This window comes from Sinohyriopsis cumingii, chromosome 8, assembly GCF_028554795.1.
Source record: "Sinohyriopsis cumingii isolate HCF-2022 chromosome 8, ASM2855479v2, whole genome shotgun sequence".
NCBI lineage: Eukaryota > Metazoa > Mollusca > Bivalvia > Unionida > Unionidae > Sinohyriopsis > Sinohyriopsis cumingii.
In genome coordinates, this window is record NC_142968.1 from 93,357,650 (window position 1) to 93,382,639 (window position 24,990).

Genomic DNA, 24,990 nt, shown 5'->3' on the forward strand with positions numbered 1-24,990 from the left:
TTGGTGGCAGTTCCATTGTTCCCATTTGTGAAGAAGAAGAAAAAAACACTTCACAACTATTGTGATAATTAAATTATATGTTCGTTTTGAAGTGTGTGTAATCTTTCATATGCAGATGTAATGTTACATGCACCTTTATAGGGATGGTGCTTTAACATATATCTGCTGTGAATCATCAAGGATATAAAAGAGAAGAAAAAAATTTAGGGCAGAAATGTTTCTCACGCAGGTATTTATGAGGAAGGGACGAGTATCCATGGAGAACAACACATTTATCTCGCAATATAAAGACATTCCGTCGGGACATTGTATTGCCCGTGTGAGCAATGCGGACCTCCCCCTAAATCGATAAAGAAACAGGCATCCTATATAAGCATAAGGGTAACCCAGGAGAAATGCTCTATCCTTACCCGTGCTAACATATCTACTCTCATTTGTTGGGTAGATAAGCCTATCACTACAATAGCATAATACTATCTGGTATATAGCCATCGCCGTATAATATATTCATACTCATATGGTCTTAGGAAGGCGTAAGTATAAACAGTCACATTTTATTTGTTCATATTTTCAGAGAGAGTTGCTGCATGCTTCAATGATCACACTTAACATTTTAAAAATTAATTTGTAAGTTATTTGTTTTTATTTGCAAACAATTACTAATAAGAGCAGTTGAAACTTGTGTTCTAATGTTTTTTCCTTCATATATATATATATATATATATATATATATATATATATATATATATATATATATATATATATATATATATATATATATATATATACTTAATTGAAATGTGATTACATGTTTATAAACTTCCCAGATGTAGACTTCTCGTACTTGATTTGGACAAAGTCAGGTCATTTTTGCCACATTCTTTTCCAGCAGATACAACATGGGTACAACTGCGGCAGCTATATTCTTGGTTATGCTATTATTGGCTGAGGTCAAAGGTCATGGAATGCTGATGCAGCCGGCATCCCGGTCGAGTATGTGGAGATTAGGTTATGTGAATGAAAAAAACTACAATGACAATTCCCTCTACTGTGGTGGATTTGCGGTGAGTAAAATTACTATTTCTGTTGACTTTAAAATATTGTTATTTTTTTTTCTCTGTTTCTGTGTACTCACCTTCCTTACTATTGGAGCCCCAAACTACCAATACTTAGTTAAATCTGCATAGATCAGGTTCGTAATAATGCGTACACGGTTCAGAAAGCTTGCCGGGATACTAAATGGCGTCAGTTCCCGTGTAGAAGGCAGTAGTGCAAGAATATAACTGTTATAATGGTTAGAAAAAAAAAAAAAAAAAGAAAAAAAAAAAAAAAAAAAAAAACACTGAACAAGAACAACAAGAAGAACATACAGATTTACGCATTTCCTCAGATCCAAAAACTGTTCTTCTCCTCCTAAACCAGAATTTGTTTCTTGAGATCGAGTATAAATTCGAATACTGATCTTAAATGCTTTTGATATTACAAAGACTGGATGTTTATTAGACTTTCTTTATTAGTCAGTGCAATCCCTCGAAGTTAGGGCCTATCATCAGAAACTGATATGAGATAAATGCCATCATAATAAACATATTAACAAAAATAACAGAAATGTTTAGAGACGATTGGTAATAAAAATCCACGTGTCATTATCTTTGTTTCTCCTCTTCGTTATTATTATTATTATTATTATTATTATTATTTCTATTGAAATTATTATTATTTATACTGATATTATTATTATTATTATTATTATTATTATTATTATTATTATTTATATTGATATCATTATTATTATTGATATTATTTCTAATGATATTATTTTTATTATTGACATTATAATTATTATTATTACTGTTGCAAACATTCTACTTTATATATATTTGAAGCAATACCTTGAAAGTATGCAGAATATCTAGCATAGATTGAACTCAAACTGAAATAATGTATTCCCACAGCGAAGTACTGCTTCTGTTTTGACCTCTTTTGAACAAGTTCCCATTTGTTTAAAACACAATGCACTTAGTGAGAAAACTGTGTTCATCACGTTCAAGTGTTTACTTTTTCTGTACTCTCTGATAAAACTTCCTAAGAATTGTTTTGAACAGGTTAGTCATTCGTCAGTGGATATAATTATATTTATGTCCGTCCATTTGCCTGTCAGTTTGTCAATCTATATCTGTTTGTCTATTTAGCTAGCTATCTGGTGAACTGGACTTTCTCACGAAATCAAGAAACCCAGATTTCAGGTCCAATACAACAGATAGTTCCTACACTGCTTATAGGTAACGATATGTATATTATGACGGCCACTGAATGTCCATTTGAAACGGTGTAACATGTACAGGGCAAATACGTACAAAATGTAAGCTTACATGAGCTGATCGCCCATTTCAAAATATGTAAAACGTACAGGGCAAATATGTACAAAATGTAAAGCTTACATGAGCTGATTGCCCATTTCAAAATATGTAAAACGTACAGGGCAAATATGTACAAAATGTAAAACTTACATGAGCTGATTGCCCATTTTAAAATATGTAAAATGTACAGGGCAAATACGTACAAAATGTAAACTTACATGAGCTGATTGCCCATTTCAGAGTATGTAAAACGTACAGGGCAAATATCTACAAAATGTAAAGCTTACATGAGCTGATTGCCCATATAAAAAAAGTTAAATGTACAGGGCAAATATGCACAAAATGTAAGCTTACATGAGCTGATTGCGCATATCAAAGTATGTAAATGTACAGGGCAAATATCTACAAAATGTAAAGCTTACATGAGCTAATTGCCCATATAAAAAAAAGTTAAATGTACAGGGCAAATATCTACAAAATGTAAGCTTACATGAGCTGATTGCGCATATCAAAGTATGTAAAATGTACAGGGCAAATATCTACAAAATGTAAAGCTTACATGAACTGATTGCCCATTTCAAAGTATGTAAAATGTACAGGGTGAATATCTACAAAATGTAAACTTACATGAGCTGATAGCCCATTTCAAAGTATGTACAGGGCAAATACGTACAAAATGTAAACTTACATGAGCTGATAGCCCATTTCAAAGTATGTAAAATGTACAGGGCAAATACGTACAAAATGTAAGCTTAACTGAGTTTGTTGCCATTTGAAAATGTGTAAAATGTACAGGGCAATTATCTATAAAATGTAAAGCTTACATGAGCTAATTGCCCATAAAAAAAGTTAAATGTACAGGGCAAATATGCACAAAATGTAAGCTTACATGAGCTGATTGCGCATATCAAAGTATGTAAATGTACAGGGCAAATATCTACAAAATGTAAAGCTTACATGAGCTAATTGCCCATATAAAAAAAAGTTAAATGTACAGGGCAAATATCTACAAAATGTAAGCTTACATGAGCTGATTGCGCATATCAAAGTATGTAAAATGTACAGGGCAAATATCTACAAAATGTAAAGCTTACATGAACTGATTGCCCATATAAAAAAAGTTAAATGTACAGGGCAAATATCTACAAAATGTAAGCTTACATGAGCTGATTGCGCATATCAAAGTATGTAAAATGTACAAGGCAAATATCTACAAAATGTAAAGCTTACATGAGCTAATTGCCCATATAAAAAAAGTTAAATGTACAGGGCAAATATCTACAAAATGTAAGCTTACATGAGCTGATTGCGCATTTCAAAGTATGTAAAATGTACAGGGTGAATATCTACAAAATGTAAACTTACATGAGCTGATAGCCCATTTCAAAGTATGTACAGGGCAAATACGTACAAAATGTAAACTTACATGAGCTGATAGCCCATTTCCAAGTATGTAAAATGTACAGGGCAAATACGTACAAAATGTAAGCTTAACTGAGTTTGTTGCCATTTGAAAATGTGTAAAATGTACAGGGCAATTATCTATAAAATGTAAAGCTTACATGAGCTAATTGCCCATAAAAAAAGTTAAATGTACAGGGCAAATATGCACAAAATGTAAGCTTACATGAGCTGATTGCGCATATCAAAGTATGTAAATGTACAGGGCAAATATCTACAAAATGTAAAGCTTACATGAGCTAATTGCCCATATAAAAAAAGTTAAATGTACAGGGCAAATATCTACAAAATGTAAGCTTACATGAGCTGATTGCGCATATCAAAGTATGTAAAATGTACAGGGCAAATATCTACAAAATGTAAAGCTTACATGAGCTAATTGCCCATATAAAAAAAAGTTAAATGTACAGGGCAAATATCTACAAAATGTAAGCTTACATGAGCTGATTGCGCATATCAAAGTATGTAAATGTACAGGGCAAATATCTACAAAATGTAAAGCTTACATGAGCTAATTGCCCATATAAAAAAAAGTTAAATGTACAGGGCAAATATGCACAAAATGTAAGCTTACATGAGCTGATTGCGCATATCAAAGTATGTAAATGTACAGGGCAAATATCTACAAAATGTAAAGCTTACATGAGCTAATTGCCCATATAAAAAAAGTTAAATGTACAGGGCAAATATGCACAAAATGTAAGCTTACATGAGCTGATTGCGCATATCAAAGTATGTAAATGTACAGGGCAAATATCTACAAAATGTAAAGCTTACATGAGCTAATTGCCCATATAAAAAAAGTTAAATGTACAGGGCAAATATCTACAAAATGTAAGCTTACATGAGCTGATTGCGCATATCAAAGTATGTAAAATGTACAGGGCAAATATCTACAAAATGTAAAGCTTACATGAACTGATTGCCCATATAAAAAAAAGTTAAATGTACAGGGCAAATATCTACAAAATGTAAGCTTACATGAGCTGATTGCGCATATCAAAGTATGTAAAATGTACAGGGCAAATATCTACAAAATGTAAAGCTTACATGAGCTAATTGCCCATATAAAAAAAGTTAAATGTACAGGGCAAATATCTACAAAATGTAAGCTTACATGAGCTGATTGCGCATTTCAAAGTATGTAAAATGTACAGGGTGAATATCTACAAAATGTAAACTTACATGAGCTGATAGCCCATTTCAAAGTATGTACAGGGCAAATACGTACAAAATGTAAACTTACATGAGCTGATAGCCCATTTCAAAGTATGTAAAATGTACAGGGCAAATACGTACAAAATGTAAACTTACATGAGCTAATAGCCCATTTCAAAGTTTGTACAGGGCAAATACGTACAAAATGTAAACTTACATGAGCTGATAGCCCATTTCAAAGTATGTAAAATGTACAGGGCAAATACGTACAAAATGTAAGCTTAACTGAGTTTGTTGCCATTTGAAAATGTGTAAAATGTACAGGACAATTATCTATAAAATGTAAAGCTTACATGAGCTAATTGCCCATAAAAAAAGTTAAATGTACAGGGCAAATATGCACAAAATGTAAGCTTACATGAGCTGATTGCGCATATCAAAGTATGTAAATATACAGGGCAAATATCTACAAAATGTAAAGCTTACATGAGCTGATTGCCCATTTAAAAATATGTAAAATGTACAGGGCAAATATCTACAAAATGTAAGCTTACATGAGCTGATTGCGCATTTCAAAGTATGTAAAATGTACAGGGTGAATATGTACAAAATGTAAACTTACATGAGCTGATAGGCCATTTCAAAGTATGTACAGGGCAAATACGTACAAAATGTAAACTTACATGAGCTGATAGCCCATTTCAAAGTATGTAAAATGTACAGGGCAAATACGTACAAAATGTAAGCTTAACTGAGTTTGTTGCCATTTGAAAATGTGCAAAAGGTACAGTGTAAACGTGTACCAAATCTGGTCTTGTCTGAGTTGATTGCCCAATTGAAAATGTGTAAAATATACAGGGCAAATATGTAATAAATGTATGCTTACTTGAGTTGGTACGTAACTACGAACTGGTCTATGTGCAGATTACAATTTGAAAACTTTTCCTTTAAGTTTTAAAAAATCGTTCGTTGTCAAAATCCTTTTTGTATGCATATAAATATTGGTTGACCATACGGAAAGAGCAGTCAATAACAGTAACCACGTGATTTCAATAGGTGAATTGGTGCAATGACGAGGGCCAACACGTCATGACAGGTGAACTTCTGGTGGCAACCACAATTCATCTTGTCCTTGTGGTGCTAAATCTGCCGAGTAACACCTGTATGATAGTCTAAAATACATACTTTAAAAGAACTAGCGAAACATATCGCATACATTTTAAAACATCTTACAAAAATGTTGAAAAATTATACAATAATATGTTCAAGTTTAACTTAAAAGTCAAGTCTGGACATTGTAAATGTAGAGAATATTTAATATCAAGATCTCGACAAACAAACAAAACCTTTGAACACCAATCAATAACAACCATTATTAAACATTTAACAATAGCAATAATGTAACATTTATCAATAGCAGTAATGTAACATTTATCAATAGCAATAATGTAACATTTATCAATAGCAATAATGTAACATTTATCAATAGCAATAATGTAACATTTATCAATAGCAATAATGTAAACACTTGTCATCGGCAATAATGTAACATTTATCCGTTGTAATCATTCAAACCCCTACGATAGAATAGCAATTATTTAAACACCTATCAGTAGCAATCACATAAACAATTTTCAATAGCAGTCTTCAAAGGTGTTATTAAGTACGATATGAGTTGAAAACAGCCCAAGTTAAATGGACACACTAATCTTTCAGTAGTGCTAGATTTATAGTTTTCGAGATGTTTTGCATTGTTTATTCCCCTTTTGAGGCCACTAGAGGCCGAGTGGTCTAAGGCGCTAGTCTTTACAGTCCCACTACATTTCACCTGTCTGCGTGGTTCTTGACTATGGCTTGGCTAGCTTGGGCATGTGAGGAGCTCCCCGTGGTCGGTTTTCTCCGGATTTTTCCTGGTTCTTCCTCCGCCAGATATACTGGCAGTCATGTAGAGCATATCATGTGCTGAAAAATGGTTTTAACCCCCCACAAAATAAATAAATAAATTAATAAAAGAACGTAATTCTACTTTTGCTTCGAATATTATATCAAAATTGACAATTCTGCATCTTGGTCCGAGTAGTAAGCTCCATATTCTCAAAGTAACACTGAATCAAAATATAATACCTACACGTTATGGAATTTGGACAATTTTTCAAATGCATAAAACAAGATATCGCACGAGTTTCTCTTTTCGATATTTCTCACAAAATCAATCTGCCTTTTCAAGTGAAAAAATGTCACAATTCACACAGCCCAAACAAAGAAGAACATGAATTAAAACACCAAAATCTATGCATTCTCTGATCGCCTAAGTCGATACGAAAACTTTCGTTTAATATTGACAAATGTGATAATATAAGATTTTGATACACGGATGTCTAAACATTTTGTAGGGCCCCGAGTGGCCGAGTGGTCTAAAGCGCTCTCCGTTACGGGTCACTGCCAGCTCACCTCTGTCTGCGTGGGTTCGAGTCTAGGATTCGACCAATGTGGGTATGTGAGAAAGCTTGCCAGTAGCTTCTCGTGGGTCGGTGGTTTTTCCCGGGTTCTTCCTCCACCATTAATACTGGCCGCCATATATAGCCTATCATCTGCTGAAAAATGGCGTTAAACCCTACAACAACAAAAACATTTTGTATTTTTGCCCATTACAGTCGAGAACGTCGAGTTTATTCACTCAGGACTGATGTGATAGTAATTCTTTTATTCGCACCTTTTTAGTAAAAATCATATCAAAAGTAAAGGCAAAAAAATGGCAGATATATGAAGGAAAAGCACGTTCCATTTGCCAGAGTGTATTTGCAGCTACAGGGGAATAAAAACACAACAAATAAAAGACACAAGCATGAAAACATGCTGGCATTTTAATTAAACATTTGAATGTATGACTGTTTGCTTATTTATTTATTTGACAAGGATGGACTTCTACTTTGTCGGTACTTGAGGCTTGAATCAAAATGGCCATTCTGTGAAAGAGTGCGTTTATTAGCTCCCAATTACGGGGCTATCAGCACAACATACGAATTTGGCAAATAATGAATTTTCTTTAAGATGGCAAACAAGACTATTAAAATCTGTGTAGCAATGTTATTGCTCACGTACTTGAAACACACCTATATTTATCTTCTGATATTTTATCTTCCTTGATTGCAGGAAGTGGTGTATGGTGTGACATCTGCAAGTAAACACATTGAAACACTCTTATATTCAAGATAAAACATGTTTTCACAACGATACCCAATAACCCCAAACCTTACCTTCCCCACCAGGCTGTATACAATATTCAGCAACGCATGCTCTACGGGATATTCTTTAACTCTCTGTTTGATAAGGCACAGGGTGGGTGTTTGGGTGGGGTACGATCCTTCTGAAATATATTTTCAAAATAGTTTCGATAAAAATTCAATCTCCGAACGCAGCAATTTGTTTTTGGGTTTAAGTCAATATATGATAAACAATATCAACGATATTACATTAATAATGTTAAAATATTTGTAAAGAGCAAACGTTTTGTTTTATTGCTACGTTCTGATTTGTTATATTTTACTGTATAAACTACCAGCTTGTGTAAACAACAAAACATCAAACACAATGTGTTGTTTTAAACATGGTCTTACTTTGTGAATTACCAGCCAGTGTAAACATCAAACACAATGTATTGTTTTAAACATTGTCTTTGTGAATTACCAGCCAGTGTAAACATCAAACAATGCGTTGTATCTGAAACATGAATTCGTTTAATAATTTAACAGCTTGTCTATTACAAACTGTTTTTCAACTCGGGATTTATTTTGGAAAATTTTTAACTCTAACTGACAATTAATTCTGTAACAATACTTCTGTCAAACGTCCAAATGGGTCAGTAAAAACATTATTATTATTATTATTATTATTGATTAATATCGAGATTTCATAAATTTAATGGCGCTGGTATTGTTGCGATCAATACATATATAACATGGCCTTCACTTCAACAGTCTGACGTATGTACATTCATTCAAAGGTACGAACTCGGTTGGTCCAGCTGACCACGTGTCTACTTAATCTAGCAACTGACCACCCTCAGACCTGTCTAATCACCTCTGTATATACGTACGCTGTGCTTACACACCTACAGACATGTCTAACTCACCTCTGTATATACGTACACTGTGCTTACACACCTACAGACATGTCTAACTCACCTCTGTTATGTACGTACACTGTGCTTACCTAGCTATTCATTTATCAGTTTGTGTTTCTGTTACCCGACAACGCTATATCCATCCGTTTACCTACCCGCCTATCTACCTTCCTACTTGTTCATTTACCTTCTTCGCTGCGTGCCAGCTGACAGTGAAGCATCTTCTAACGTACCTTACCTGGTCATCTACTTACCCATGTGTTCAAATATCTACCAGAATTCCTGCCTAAATGACAACGACTCATCCTCATCTTTTAAAACACCTATCAACTGAACTACTCTAATATACCACCATCCTTTCCTTCTTTCCCCTACACGAAAAAGTTTGCATTTGTCAATGTGCGTTTAGTCATAATTTTTACTATGTAACTCTTTGCAGCCTCCTTTCCGTGTCTCTATCCTAATTTTCCAAATTTACTTTTGAGATAGATTTAAGGAGATTTGATGATCACTCTTCCCAAAAAATGCTAGTCCTATGTTCTCGCCCTTTGTTTTAATTTCATTAAGTACGGACAAAGGAACTGGGGAAGCGCACAGACCCCCTACCCACACCAAAGCTTAAAGGAATATAAGAAGGGACAAAAGAATGAAAACTACATTTCAACAAGTTGTAATGTCATTGTTTGAAAGCATAATCTGGAAGTAATTGACGGGTTAAACCTGTTTGCAGCAATTACACGCGGGGTTACACTGGCTGAGATGCCTCGGTAAACTTCAATTTAAAAAGAATATCGAAGATGTATTCATCGTCAAGGGCGCGTTTTCAAAATAAGACACGTGTAGTTACGTCAAACACTTAAAATTCAATGGTTGATAACGACGATTTCTATGCCACTTTAAAAGAAACAACGTATTAGTGCCCATTAGAATGCAAAATATGGGTCTCGGGGCATGAAACATAGATATATAGGTACACATATGTTTTAACAGCTCTTCACCTTCAGACGATCTCCAGTTGGACTTGTTAGGCATGTGTTATGGCTCTTGGTCTTAAACTATGTAACGAAAAAAACAAGCTTAGTAAAATTCAACAGATAATTTATTCCATTGAGCAACAGCAACCAAATTCGTCGACATAGGCATTTGTGCGTAGCAGAGAAGCCCACTTATCGATGCAGTAAATAATTATCACCTAATTACACAATCACTAAGGATTTCAATGACAGAAATCAAGGTATATAGAGGTTATTAAAGTGACTTACAAAAATTCACCATACACAGCGAAAAGCGATATCCATAGATCCTAAAAGAAAACTCGTGCTAATATGAAGTAAAGTTTTAAATATGGAGAAAGAATACTATCATACAGGTTAAATAATTTATATTTGGTACTGTGCTGAGATTCGAAGCCGGGTCCGCCGGTTACGACATCCATCACCTTACCTGCACGCACCAACTATTATTATTAACTAAGCACACGTAAACAATATGGCTATGGGAGTTTATATCGTCAGTGTACTACATGTGCTAATGCTCCTTACAAATTTTAAAACATTAAGACCTTCTGGCACCTAATAATTTAAGACCTTCAAAGTGAGAACAGTTTTTCTAAACGTAATGTAATCTTTAATTGGCACCCATCTAATGGTGTTGAAAACAGATGAATGTAATGTTAAAATGACATTTTAAATCACCCTGTCTATTCTTTTCCCTAAGCTGCATGGTCTCTGCATGTGAGAAGAATTATGGGTTTTCTCCACACAATACAGCAGATGATTCGAATGCAAATCAACAACAACAACAACAACCGTTTGTAAAGCCTCTAACCCGTATTACAATTCCTTTATTCTTACATACTTTTGTCATGAGCGTTTCAAAGGCTTTGGATCGGGTAAAGTCTTATCAATTAAGACACCTAACCGTTTGGCATACTTAATGTGTTCAATTTGCGTACCGTTTACCTTTATGTTCAGTTTCTACTATGGCTAATTATTGTGCTCAGTAGGTAAGTACTACATACGTTTTCTGTAAATTTACGCAAAGTTTATTGTCACATAGAACTGATCGTGGTGTACCCAATAGGAAATTTCCTTAACTTTCGAGACAGCACCTTTCCAGCGCAGAGATTGTAATCTACTAGTGAGATAGCATGAAAACCATATCATTGAGGGTTATGAGGCTGATTATGCATGCATTAAACTGTATAATTAACAATATTAAAAGGTTTACGTAGGTCTAATAATAAAACTACATTTAATTTTCTGTCGTGTGTAGTCTTTAATCAATGATCACTCAAACCAGTGATTTCCTTATTGCAGGGACCTTAGTACGCATGCCTGATTGACACGGGTTAATCTTATGATTTGAAAAAAGGGTCATACAATGAATTGAAAACATGTCATAGGAAAATGTTGCAATCGACTGGTCATTAGATAGATGTCTTTAATTATTGATACTGGATTCGTCTCCTGATTTTAAAAGGGTCGGGGTGGAAGAAAAACTCGAGATTTTGCCAGGTGTCTACAAAAATACATAGTTGTACCTATGAACATAATACATATGTAAATTCAGTGGTTTGATAATGGAATCTATTGACAATTTTATGCGTTTCAACCACAAACCATCATAACCAGTAGCATTTTTTAAAATTTCATTTACATCACAATCCTCAGTAATATCTGAAAGTAAGTTGAATTCGACATACGTTTATTATCTGGCAGCGATGAATCAAAGTTCTTACATGTATCTAGCGCCATACTACAGAAGTCCTCCCGATATCTAGCCCTATACTATATAAGTCCTTACGGATATATAGCCCTATACTATAGAAGTCTTTACGGATATCTAGCCCTATACTATAGACGTCCTTACCTATATCTAGCCTTATACTATAGAAGTCCTTACGGATATCTAGCCCTATACTGTAGAAGTCATTACGGATATCTAGCCCTTTACTATAGAAATCCTTACGGATATCTAGCCCTATACTGTAGAAGCTCTTAGGATATCTAGCCCTATACTGTAGAAGTCCTTACGGATATCTAGCCCTATACTATAGAAGTCCTTACGGATATCTAGCCCTATACTGTATAAGTCCTTACGGATATCTAGCCCTATACTATATAAGTCATTACGGATATCTAGCCCTATGCTATAAAAGTCCTTACCGATATTTAGAACTGTATTACAGAATAAATCATTGAAACTATTTTCAATGTTACGACCTCGCCATTACGAAGATTACTAAATGAGTGTGATTTCCATGACGGTAAAAATAATCCTTCATTTTTCCTACCTTTATTTGGTTTGTTTGATGACTGCTTAACAGATTTCTAAATCATCTCTTCTTGGAACTCTAGTTCTTACAATAACCTTATTTCTATAAGCTCTACGAATAGTCTATTCATCGTTTCATATACATGCATTCTTGTGTAGGGAATCCCAAGGTATGCACGGACAATAAAAAAATCACAACTAACCTTCTTTTCAAAACTTGATCTGATTCTATTTCCTTTTCATTATAAATACTGATTAATCATTTTTAAAAAAATAATTATCACTAATTTTCTATTTCATCTATACCATGCTATACAATATTAATTTTTTATATACAGATTTTCTCTTTTATTTGTGCAATGATATGGAATAATAATTTTCATAGATTCTCCCTTTTTCTGTACAATAGTAAATATTAGCAATTGTTCTGTATCAAATGCTGCAAGCTGTAAGAACACTGGCTATGCAAGTATTCATCAAAATGCATTATAATCATAGTTCATCTGGTATTTTCTCTTTAAAAAAGGTTTAATTGACATGAAGACAAATATATGATAAATACTTGTGACATAAAGTTAGACGATATATACTTGTAATACATGAAACAGATAATAATAGTTGGAACACATGATGAGAAATAATACATACTTGTAGTACACGAAGACAAATGTTACAGGTAATACACGAAGACAGATATACGCATTGTAATACATGAGGACAGACAATACATACTTGTGACGCATAAAGATGGGTGATACATACTTGTCATAAATCCCGACATAATAATAGCTGGTGTGCGTGCGTGTGATTTGGAATTTTAACGTAGCTTTAACAGTTTTTCAGTCATATCGCTACGATGTCTGCAGTGTGACAGTGTATAGTGATGTCTGCAGTATGACAGTGTATAGTGATGTCTAGCACTGGGGCATCAATAGTTGGAAAACATAAAGACAGATGTTACATGTAATACACGAAGACAGATACTATATGTAATACACGAAGACAGATAATACATGTAATACACGAAGACAGATAATACATGTAATACACGAAGACAGATAATACATGTAATACACGAAAACAGATAATACATGTAATACACGAAAACAGATACTACATGTAATACACGAAGACAGATAATACATGTAATACACGAAGACAGATGATATATGTAATACACGAAAACAGATACACATACTTGAAATGCATGAAGACATATGACACATACTTGTGTTAAATAATGACAGATGATAGTACTTGTTATACATAAAGACAGATGATAGTACTTGTTTTACATAAAGACATATGATAGTACTTGTTATGCATAAAGACAGATGATAGTACTTGTTATACATAAAGACAGATGATAGTACTTGTTATACATAAAGACAGATGATATTACTTGTTATACATAAAGACATATGATAGTACTTGTTATGCATAAAGACAGATGATAGTACTTGTTATGCATAAAGACAGATGATTGTACTTGTTATACATAAAGACAGATGATTATACTTGTTAAACGTAAAGATAGATGATAGTACTTGTAATACATAAAGACAGATGATAGTACTTATAATACGTAAAGACAGATGATAGTACTTGTTATACATAAAGACAGATGATAGTACTTGTCATACAAAAAGACAGATGATTGTAACTGTTATACATAAAGACAGATGACAGTACTTGTTTTACATGCAGACAGATGATAGTACTTGTTTTACATGCACAGATTATAGTACTTGTAATACATGAAGCCAGATGATAGCATTTGTTATACATTAAAACAGATGATAGTACTTGTAATACATGAAAGTAGATGATACATACTTGCAATGCACATTGACAGATAATATATACTTTTAATACACGAAGTCATATGATACATACTTGTAATGCACATTGACAGATAATATATACTTTTAATACACGAAGTCATATGATACATACTTGCAATGCACATTGACAGATAATATATACTTTTAATACACGAAGTCATATGATACATACTTGTAATGCACATTGACAGATAATATATACTTTTAATACACGAAGTCATATGATATATATTTGCAATACAATCATATTGGTAGAACATTTCAAGGATAAAGCAAACATGGATATATTTCTAGACAATTAATTTTTTCAGTTTAAGATGAAAGGAAAGAAGTTAAGAAAATAGAGAGAGAGAGAGAGTGTTTCTGCACAACAAATATGAGAGTACACAAAATTCGGCATATTCATTCACTCAAAGACATATATACATGTATCCACGTTCACATATAAACATCATCGTTATATACACACATAAATATGTATGCATACCCATACACGCACGTTTCCAAAAACATAGTTCACTCCTCAATAGTTTGTACAATGACCACATATTGTCAAACTTTTCGCATGTACAGTTTCTATAAGAGCTACATTTCTCGATATTGAAGCTAAAACTATAATTTTTTGAACTTCGGCAAACTCTGTCTTTATCAATTAAATTTACATTTATGACTATTATTTTGCACATAGAATTAATTATCAGATTAGTTCTGTTATTAGACCGAGTTTCGTCTTTAAATACAAAGATAATATTTATGTCTGTAAATTCTAAATTATTTTTATGACTACTTTTACCATTGCAAAATATCATTTATAAAGCTTTTAATTATGTGTCAGTAAAAAATGATATGAGATTTGTCTCTACATGGAGCCTACAAAAAGATCAGAGCTCGTTAGAGATAATTCTGATATTTTGAGAAATGTATTCGTTGGCATTATTCTATGTAATATTTCAGCTACAACCACCAAGAAAGAATTCTGCCAGTCGTCATCGTCCATAGTGATATATTCAAAATTCCATTTTCTTCAAGACGTTGGTATTTCATTGTTTGCAATCCGTTTTTCATATGGACTTCTACCTCTTCTTTTATTTCTTAGATTGGTCTAAACAGCAATGTTTCTAAAAGCTGGGACGGATCTGAATCATAACTGATACCTAATTTTTATTTATATGACTTTGTACTGCAAGTATGCCTTACAAATCTATTAAATTATTGCTAATAGATTGCTGAAAACATGTTTTATAATAAACACTTTCTTCCATCTATTGTAATACAAGGATTAACATATATTTATGCTTCTAAGAGGAGATCAGATGTGACCATTTTAATGATCAACTTAGATCTAAGCATTGATTCAAAGAAGTCTACATGTAAAGATTGTGAGCCTTTTTTCACTGGATTAAATGTGTGTTTGTGTTTTGTTACTTTTCAGGTAGGTTTAACAATTTTTTATCATATCACTATGATGTCTGCAATGTGTCAGTTTATAGCATTATCTATCACTGGAGCACTATGCCGAGGACATGTAGCATTATGTTCCACCGGGTTGCATTATCCTGACATCAGGTTGACCAGCCCTAACACTAACCTCTTAATGCTGATACAAGTACCATTTTCACAAGTCTCTGGTATGGCTCGGCCGGGATTCGAACTGGTGGATTCCCGCATCAGAGGCAGACGCTCCTACCACCCAGGCCTCCGGAGCGGTCACTGGATTAAGATAATCTTTTCCAAAATGAAAAGAAATTATCAATGTTGGATACAGAAAATTGTATCTAACTTTCCATTAACATTCATCCGATAACAATCTTTTATTCCATGTAATCTGTAACGCTTTCACAAACTTAAATATATCAATCATATTTACTCTCCCCCACCGCCGAGATAGTCTTTCTCATAAATTTTTCTTTGATTTTGTCCATAGACCCATGCCATACAAACTTGTAAAAGAGTATATTTAGTTCACTAAGAACCCGTTTGGATAGATTTAGTAATGATAACAAAGGATGGTTAATTTTCTATGTAGCTAAACTCTTTATCACAGTTATTCTTCCAAATGGATTTATAAATTTGTATTCCACTGAATTAGGACGTTCTAAATTTAAGATTTGTTGGAAATTTTATACCTAAGACAACAAACTCAGTACAACCACAGTCAAGTTTATACTCTGGACAGTATTTCTTGCTGATACCTGTTCTTCTACCTATCCAAACAAAAAATATTTTCTTTCATGACAATTATTATGCTCTTTCACACCTTCTTTAGATATAGACTTAGTTTCATTTTTTGAATTAATTGTCGAGATTCTTTCGAGACTACTTTACGGTTTTAATTTTGAATACTGTATTTAATAAAACAACCATGATTAAAGTGCATTTCCTAAAACAACCATAATTAAACTGCATTTCCTAAACAACCATGATTAAACTGCATCCATGCTGCAAAATCTGGAGAAAAAGCCTATTAATGTAATGTGTCATATTAGTTACGTTTTATACCCTTATTTTGAATTTAGTGACGTTTTATTCACTTATTGTTTATATGCACGTTTCGATGGTGATAGGTATCAAGGTGCAGATTACTGCAAAATTACCGCATGCGATCATACGGATGATTATTGATCGAAGGGAGAAGATTGAAATCAAAATAGTCTAATAGTCGTTCTATTACTCATTTAGGAAAGATCATTCTTGAGATGGTTTAAATTACACACACACACACACACACACACACATACATACATACATATATATATATATATATATATATATATATATATATATATATATATATATATATATATATATATATATATATATATATATATATATATATATATATATATATATATATATATATATATATATATATATATAGGCTTATTTTCATGCTTGCATCCATTATCCAGACTGTACAGATTTCTACGTGGGATATTGTCATATGGCCAACGTGGAAATGGGAGGAAGCTTTCCAGGAGCTTCCCCTGGGTATGTGGTTCTACCGGGGTCTTCAGGAGTTGTTCCTTCATTAAATATACTGGCCGCCATGTTGAGCTTATCATATGCTGAAAAATGACTTTAAACCCTAAATTATATGTGAGATATAATGGTAAGATATACTGGTAAGTTTTCCTTTAAAAAAAATCCGCCCATATTAACCGGTTTGTGTTTTGGCCGCAATCTGACCTAGAACTCCATTTGGTTTGATCACTGGTCAACTGTTTTGGCGACTTTAACATAATTCTGATGATCTGCAGTGTTTGGCGACTAAATGATTTTGTCTAAAGGTTCTTAATAGTCAGACATCTTTTTCCCATAATTGATATTTCTCGTTTCAGCATAGAATCCGCCTGGGAAACAAGTGTGGTGTGTGCGGTGATCCCTGGGACGGGCCTAGAGATAACGAGGCTGGGGGAAAATATGCCAAAGGTATCATAACGGCACACTACAAACCTGGGCAAGAAATCACAATCCGGGTCACGATAACAGCCAGCCACATGGGTTGGTTCGAATTTAGACTATGTCCTAACAATGACGTCACTAAGGTTGTTAAGCAAGAGTGTCTGGACAAATACCTCCTTCCGATGGCAGACGGTTCTGGAACAAGGTACTTTGGAGTCATTTATACTTCATTTCAGGCAAACATGTTCGAATGTTTTCCAGCATAGTTCGTTTCCGCGAGAACGAGACATTTAAAATAGTTTAGAGCTATTAATGAAAAAAAAAAGATTAGAAAGAAACGATTTTGCAACTCAAAAGCGATATAGTTAGTTCATATAAAGTTATTGTCAAGGTGGTGAATTGTTGAAAGCAAATTTACCACAAATAAATTCCTTTCACTAAGGGTTCGATCCCCGGCCGAGTCATACCAAAGACTTACAAAAATGGTACTAACAGCTGCCTCGCTTGGCGCTCAGCATTAAGAGGTTAGTGTTAGGACTGGTCGGCCTGGTGTCAGGATAATGTGACTGGGTGGGACATCGTGCTACATGTCTGCGGCATGATGCCCCAGTACTAGACATCCCTATAAACTGCCACACTGCAGACATCGTAGCGATATGACTGAAAAATTGTTAAAGCTACGTTAAAAAAAGTCCGAAGTCCAATTCCTTTCACTAAGAACGTTATGAGTCGCATATGATTCATCTCTTCTGTACGTTCGTAGGTAAATGTGTTCAATCGCCCTCAACACATTGATCCCATTTCACCTACAATAATGCAAATTGACATGTCACAAACAATAACTCAACCGAACCAAAACTAGTGACACTTAACTAATTTTCACGGTTGATTGACTTTTGTTTTTCAGCTATTCTTTTATTACACTCTCCATATCTTGGCTACTATTTCATCTATGGATCATAAATTTGGTATGTCCATACTTTTCAAACAAATGAACACACCCATTGCAGAACTACATCACTATGACTCGGTTTGTATGCTGAAGTGACTTTTGTATTTTCATTTAACCCTCTGTATTTTGGGTCATATTTCATCTTTAGCGATTAATATGAATGCATATGGATACTTATGAACAAATACAACTCAGCCATATTCAAACTAGGTCAGTGTAATCCAGTTTTAAAGTTCAAGTGACTTTTGTAATTTCACTTAGCTATAGTCACGCAGACTCATAAAGGTAAGTTGTGTACCAGAAAATTAGGAAGAGTAATTCGACCCAAACTATTTCACAGTTACTACTTTTAATGCTCGAGTTACTTCTGCAGTTTCAGCTATGCGCTCCTTACACCTCGCTCTCCTGAATTCTGTTTTACCCAAAGTCATGAAAACTGAAATGTGGATACATCATAACAAAAGTAAACTAAACCAAACCAGAATTTTTAAAAATGTGAACCAACCAGAACTCCTGAATACTTTTATATTTTCTGGTATCAGTTTGTTACACCCTCATGATTTTAAAATTTCACTTAGTACTCGTATTAGTTTATACCTGCGTGCATCTCAGTGAAAGTAAGTTAGATCACCGTGACTTAATTTTCAGACATGAGTGACTTGTATTTTCAACTTTTCCTTTCTTGCATCCTCAGTATCTCAAACCCTATTTAACCTAAACTGTTGAAATTTGGTACGTGGGTACATCGGAACGTACTCTCGTTCAAGAAGAGCTACTCTGCGCAACATACCCATTTTCAAGCCCAACGACTTGTATTTTCAGCCGTTTGTTTGTTACTTTATCAATATAAGGTCACTGTGACACAATTTTTACACTTGAATTGTTTTTGCTCTTTCGACAATCTGTTTATTAACCCTCAAATTATGTCACTGTGATATATTATTCTGGTTCGTGTTACTTTTGTAGTTTCTACAAAACATTCTGTATATTATCGACTACACTGAATGGGTCACATGGTGAGGGGTGTATCTGTGTTGTACATGGCTTTTTCAAACAATATCAAAGAGTATAAAACAATAACACTTGATTCAGTATACATAAGCTCATGTAACTAATTTCTTCATCTATAGCAGTCACAATTGTGTGGGGGTGGGTGGGTGGGGGTGAGTGCGTGGGTGTAGGGTTACGATACGTCAGCAAAACAATGGTTATTTTCTGACAGTTCAGAGTTTTAATGTTTTGAATTGAGAATATCGAACATTGCAACAAACAAGTAAGAAGATAAAAGCTCTTCATGATGAATGCATACATGATGCAATGAGGCAAAAGATAAAAGCTCTTCGTGATGAATGCATACATGATGTACTTTGAGGAGGCAAAAGATAAAAGAAAGATACGCCTGTAGTTAAAAAGCTGACGTTTATGAAGATAGGACACGAGAAAAAGTAATGATATAAAGTTGTACCATGTTTTACCAATTTATGTCATATGAATTAAAACATTTCCGAGTGAAAAGTAAATTTGTTTAGTTCGTAGATATCGATAAAATATACAGTATTTTATTACATCTGTAACATCATGCATCTTGGCCTGACTTTGTATAATGAATAAGCTGGCAGATTCGGGTCTATGTGCATTATATGCATAGGTCCATACGGTACCTAGGCTACAACGGACAATATTGATTAATAACTGAAATGAATGTAGAAACTTTCTTTCATCTACAGATATGTTTTGAAGGAGTCACGGGTAGGAGATTTTATGATCCGAGTCAAGCTTCCGGACGGATTGACGTGCACACAGTGTGTACTTCAGTGGAAATGGAAAACAGGTTGTTACGAGCACCATTTTATTATTTTATTTGCCATGAAGTCGCATAGTTTCTAAGACGAATTAGTGGCATGACATCTTACGGTATAGTCATAAAACAAGTAGTTTGATGACATGTTTAGTTTCTTCACAAATTAAATTTATGATAAGACGATATGGACTAGCACAGGAACATGGTGGTTGGATACACTGCACTCCGCAGCAGTTTTAAGAGCGCAGATTGATTATGCTAATGCATAGTGCACGAACAGTTCTTGTTGCACGAAGGCCGCTGACAAGTTTATCTTTAATGTTTTCTAGACATTGGTAACCCACGAATAGAGAGTATGCTCTAAGTTTTAGACGTATTTCACGTATGGGTAGTACCAAGTTCAAGATTGATTACTGACATGTGATACTGCTTCCAGTATCTTACACACACACACGCACGCACGCATATGCACAGATAGAGAGACTGACAGAGAGATGCAGAGAGAGAGAGAGAGAGAGAGAGAGAGATGATGGACATCAAAATTGTGTGCATTCATCGTGCCAGGCTGTAAATAAGCAATGACTTGGGTTTGAAATACAGGAATATACTACAATAGTCTTCTGTATGTTGCGTTTGACCTATTGTGAAATATTTCAAGTGTTAAAATTCCACAAAACTAAGTCTAATACAGTATGACTAGCAAATATGTTCTAGAAAATAAAGCACTGTAATATTTCTACATAAAGTTAGGTTTGATAGAAAGTTGTGCATGTTCTGACCAATTTTCCTTAATCAGAGGAAATAATGGCAGTTCTCTTTTGGCGGCGAAAGTTATTAAGAGGCATCAAGTGTAAATGTCAAAATTTTCATAAATCATTGTTCTAATACGGAGTCAAATTCCATTTAAGAAGATCCTTAATGTTTTGCCTTGCGCGCAGTCCAAGACATGTGAGAAAAAGACGCGGAACATGTCCAAACGAGGTGTTGACGAACGAGCTGGAATGGAAAATGATAGGGTGCATTTAATCGGATAGATGGTTCAACATCTATCCGCTGGCCTAGTGGTAAGAGCGTCCGCCTCGGAAGCGGGAGGTTGAGGGTTCAATTCCCGTCCGAGTCAAACAAAGACTTACAAAAATGATACTAGCAGCTACTTCGCTAGGCGCTCAGCATTAAGAGGTTAGTGTTAGGACTGGTCGGCCTGGAGTCAGGATAATGTGACCGGGTGGGACATCGTGCTACATGTCTGCGGCATGATGCCCCAGTACTAGACATCACTATAAACTGCCACACTGCAGACATCGTAGCGATATGACTGAACAATTGTTAAAGCTACGTTAAAAATCCTAATCACACACACACACACACACACAAGCAAACACATAGATGATTCAATATTTAAATAAAAATACAACCTGGGTGCCGGAAAAGAGAAAGGAATAATACATGTGATCCGGGTTAGAAAAGAGGGTTGTTAACAGAAAGATGAGAAAGAACGTCGCGGCCGTTACACAAATAAATTAGACAATATTTTAATTTTGATACAAATTATATCGTTTGGTGGGAGACTCACATGTTATTGGCAGGGACTTCTCGCACGCTAAAGCGCCCTCGAGTTTTCTACGACTGCCCTTTTCGTAGTCCCATCCTACGATATATCGTTATTTCACTCGCACATATTGTCTGGCAGCTAGCTAATACTTAACTGTGCGTGACTGAGATTTTCTGTTTATATCTTGTTTGCAGCTCATGATCAATACTTCAAGTAACCCATGTTATTAAAAAAATATGCAATAAGATCTATGTAATACATTAATGTATAACTTGACTAATTTCTTCATCTATAGCTATCACTGAGCCCCTTGACTCGGATAGTGAAGCACCGGTAACAGTCACTTGTCCCCCACTGATAAGTACAAAGATAACCTCTTTGCCCGCAAAAAAGAAAAAAGAAGAAAAAAGTACTTGTCTCACACACAATAGTACTATTTGTTCTTCTTCGTCGTCCATAATTACCACAACTACTACTAGCACTACTACTACTATTATTATAACAAAAATAATTAGTACATTTTGTCCCTGCACCACCATAGCCACTTCCAACGAATTTACCGTTAGTAGTAATAGCTGCAGCAGTAGCAGTAGTTGTAGTAGATGTGATGGTGGTGTTGGCAGTACTGGTGGTGATATTACTGAGTACAATTGCTACGGTAATGATTACCATCATCATAAATTCAGACTCAGTTTCTTCTTCTTTCTTCTTTTACTTTCAGGAAACAGCTGGGGAGTCGATCATGACACTGGAAGAGGATGCGTAGGATGCGGTGAACAGGAAGAATTTTACGGTTGTTCGGATGTTGCCATCCAAAGTGACGGCTCCGAAAAGTTAGAGACGACCCTTCCAATAACTTCCACTAGTACAACTAAGACGAAAAAGCCAACCCACAGCATGACAACCTATAAACCCACTCAGCATGCAACAGGTCAGAAATGTTGGGCAACAAATTTATGGGCAGGAAATCCACAACTAGATGCCTTCTGCCAGAAGACATGCGACAAAGGAAACTGTCCATCACTTGGCTGCATTTGTGAAAAAATAATAATGACGGAGACTCCCCCTACCACCACCACAACGACAACAACAGCAGCATCAACGACAACATTACATAAGATCCCTCCGCAGGATGCTCCAGGTTTGTTTCCACTTTCGGGTCAAATATGCAGGGCGGCAAATGTATCGTCCAGGGACCCAGTATTGGACGCTTTCTGCCAAGCTACATGTGAAAGAGGGAATTGTCCTTCGGCTGGTTGTATCTGTGATAAAATCGACAGGACGACGACAACAAAAGCAACGACAAGCACAGCTAAAAGTTTTATCACAACCGCTCCATTCCACGGTCCGTTTCTCCACAATATAACATGCAAGGCTACCGATCTCTGGGAAGGGGATCCAAGATTGGATCGATATTGTCAAGAAGCTTGTTCGATAGGAAATTGCCCGTCAGTCGGTTGCCTTTGTACTGCAGCTGACACAACAGCTTTCTCGTCACCTGAGCCAATATCATCAGATACACCAACAACAACGAAACTATCAACAATGACAACAACAACGCCAATAACGGAGACACCCACGACAACGAATGCAAAAACAAACTCCTCACTTGGTCAGATTTGCAAGGCAATTGGCCATTGGTCAGGATTTTCTCTTTATGATGAATGGTGCCAGACAAACTGTGATGAAGACAACTGCCCCATCGCGTCATGCAAATGTATACCTATTGTAGGAAACAACGTCCAATCAAATGCTGAATCAACTCAAGGGGCAACTACCACTACCACCACAATGACTCCGGCCTCGACTACGACACAACGAATGAAGGTCTGTGGCGCTGGCGGATCCCTTACTGGAGAATTCTGGAATGAGTGGTGCAAACGAAACTGTGCCCAAGGCTACTGCCCTGTCGATTGGTGCGTCTGTATATAGGTTACAGGACATTCAAATCTCTAATTTGAACTTGAAGTGCACCGTAATACAGAAAATGAGAAGTAGTGTACCTATTTATAACGTGGAAACCAGACAAATCAATCGAGACGTTGATCGCAAAATTTATTTTGGGAAAAAAGTCGTCTAAAGAAGCAACAACCATTAAATAATGTTAATATTTTATCTCAAATCTTGCATATCATTGCAAATTTTATAAACCAGTTGAATAATTTTCATTCTAATGCATTGCCCTTTTAAAGTAATATTTCACTTAATTGCAATTTTAAGTTTGCATTTCATGTGAAGTTATTGTCCACAATTTTTTTACATTGTGGACTAATTTGTTCGTGTCGTGTGCAGTATCCAACTGATGGTTTGTAAATAATATATTGTGCACTCCGGATATTACGTTTCATCGTCTTTTTCCTCTATTTGTGTAATAATGGAATTGCAGATTTTATTTCTAATAAGGTTTTTAGCAGTTATAAATAAAAGATGACTTTCAACCACAGCGGAGTTTACCATTTGGAGAGAGAGAGGGGGGGGGGAGGGATTTCGTCGCGCGCTTTACATTAGATTAAAAAAAAAAATTGTTTTGGTCTACCTAAAATTGAAATTTCTAGTCATATTGCGAATGAATGCGCATTGAAACAATGTTTCCAACTGGTCTGGATTGAATGGATTTTGTTTTCTGTTGATCCAACTCTAGTTTGCTTTTCTGCTTGTGATTGACTGGAATTTTGTTTATAGCTGAGTCAATTCCGCACCATGTACATGTGATTTGAGTCGTGGACTGGCATAGAATCAACCGAACCTCTGTTTCTGTTATGTCATTGATTGTTTGGAATCTTAATGTGCGAAACATATTAATTATTTTAATTGAAATTATCAAAACAACGCCATGGAATATCATGTTCTTTTCGAGAATGTGAGTTCAGTTTAAAATATAGTCGATATTACAGTACAATTTAGCGTTGTGTATACAGTTTTGTAACGAATGACATGGGCCATGTAATCAGGATTTGAAGAACAAAGAAAGTATATTTCGAGGAAATTCAAGATGCATCAATGTAAGCATATGTATTGCCATTCTTATTACCAACTAAAGAAGACACATGTTTATGCCCTG

At 34.9% G+C, this 24,990-nt stretch overlaps 1 protein-coding gene across 2 annotated transcripts; it reads left to right on the forward strand.

The window, feature by feature from the left end:
• The first annotated feature begins 380 nt into the window (after positions 1-380).
• Positions 381-24,372, forward strand: LOC149794154 (uncharacterized). 2 transcript variants are annotated; one of them, XM_089968235.1, is made up of 5 exons: positions 381-533; positions 890-1,064; positions 17,561-17,829; positions 20,304-20,407; positions 22,651-24,372. In XM_089968235.1, the coding sequence occupies exons 2-5, from the start codon at positions 900-902 to the stop codon at positions 23,859-23,861; spliced, it is 1,749 nt and encodes a 582-aa protein (XP_089824361.1). In that variant the 5' UTR covers positions 381-533; positions 890-899; the 3' UTR covers positions 23,862-24,372. The 2 variants fall into 2 exon arrangements, with proteins under 2 accessions (XP_089824361.1, XP_089824362.1); XM_089968236.1 differs by having other exon boundaries at positions 396-533; positions 893-1,064.
• The last annotated feature ends 618 nt before the right edge of the window (positions 24,373-24,990 follow it).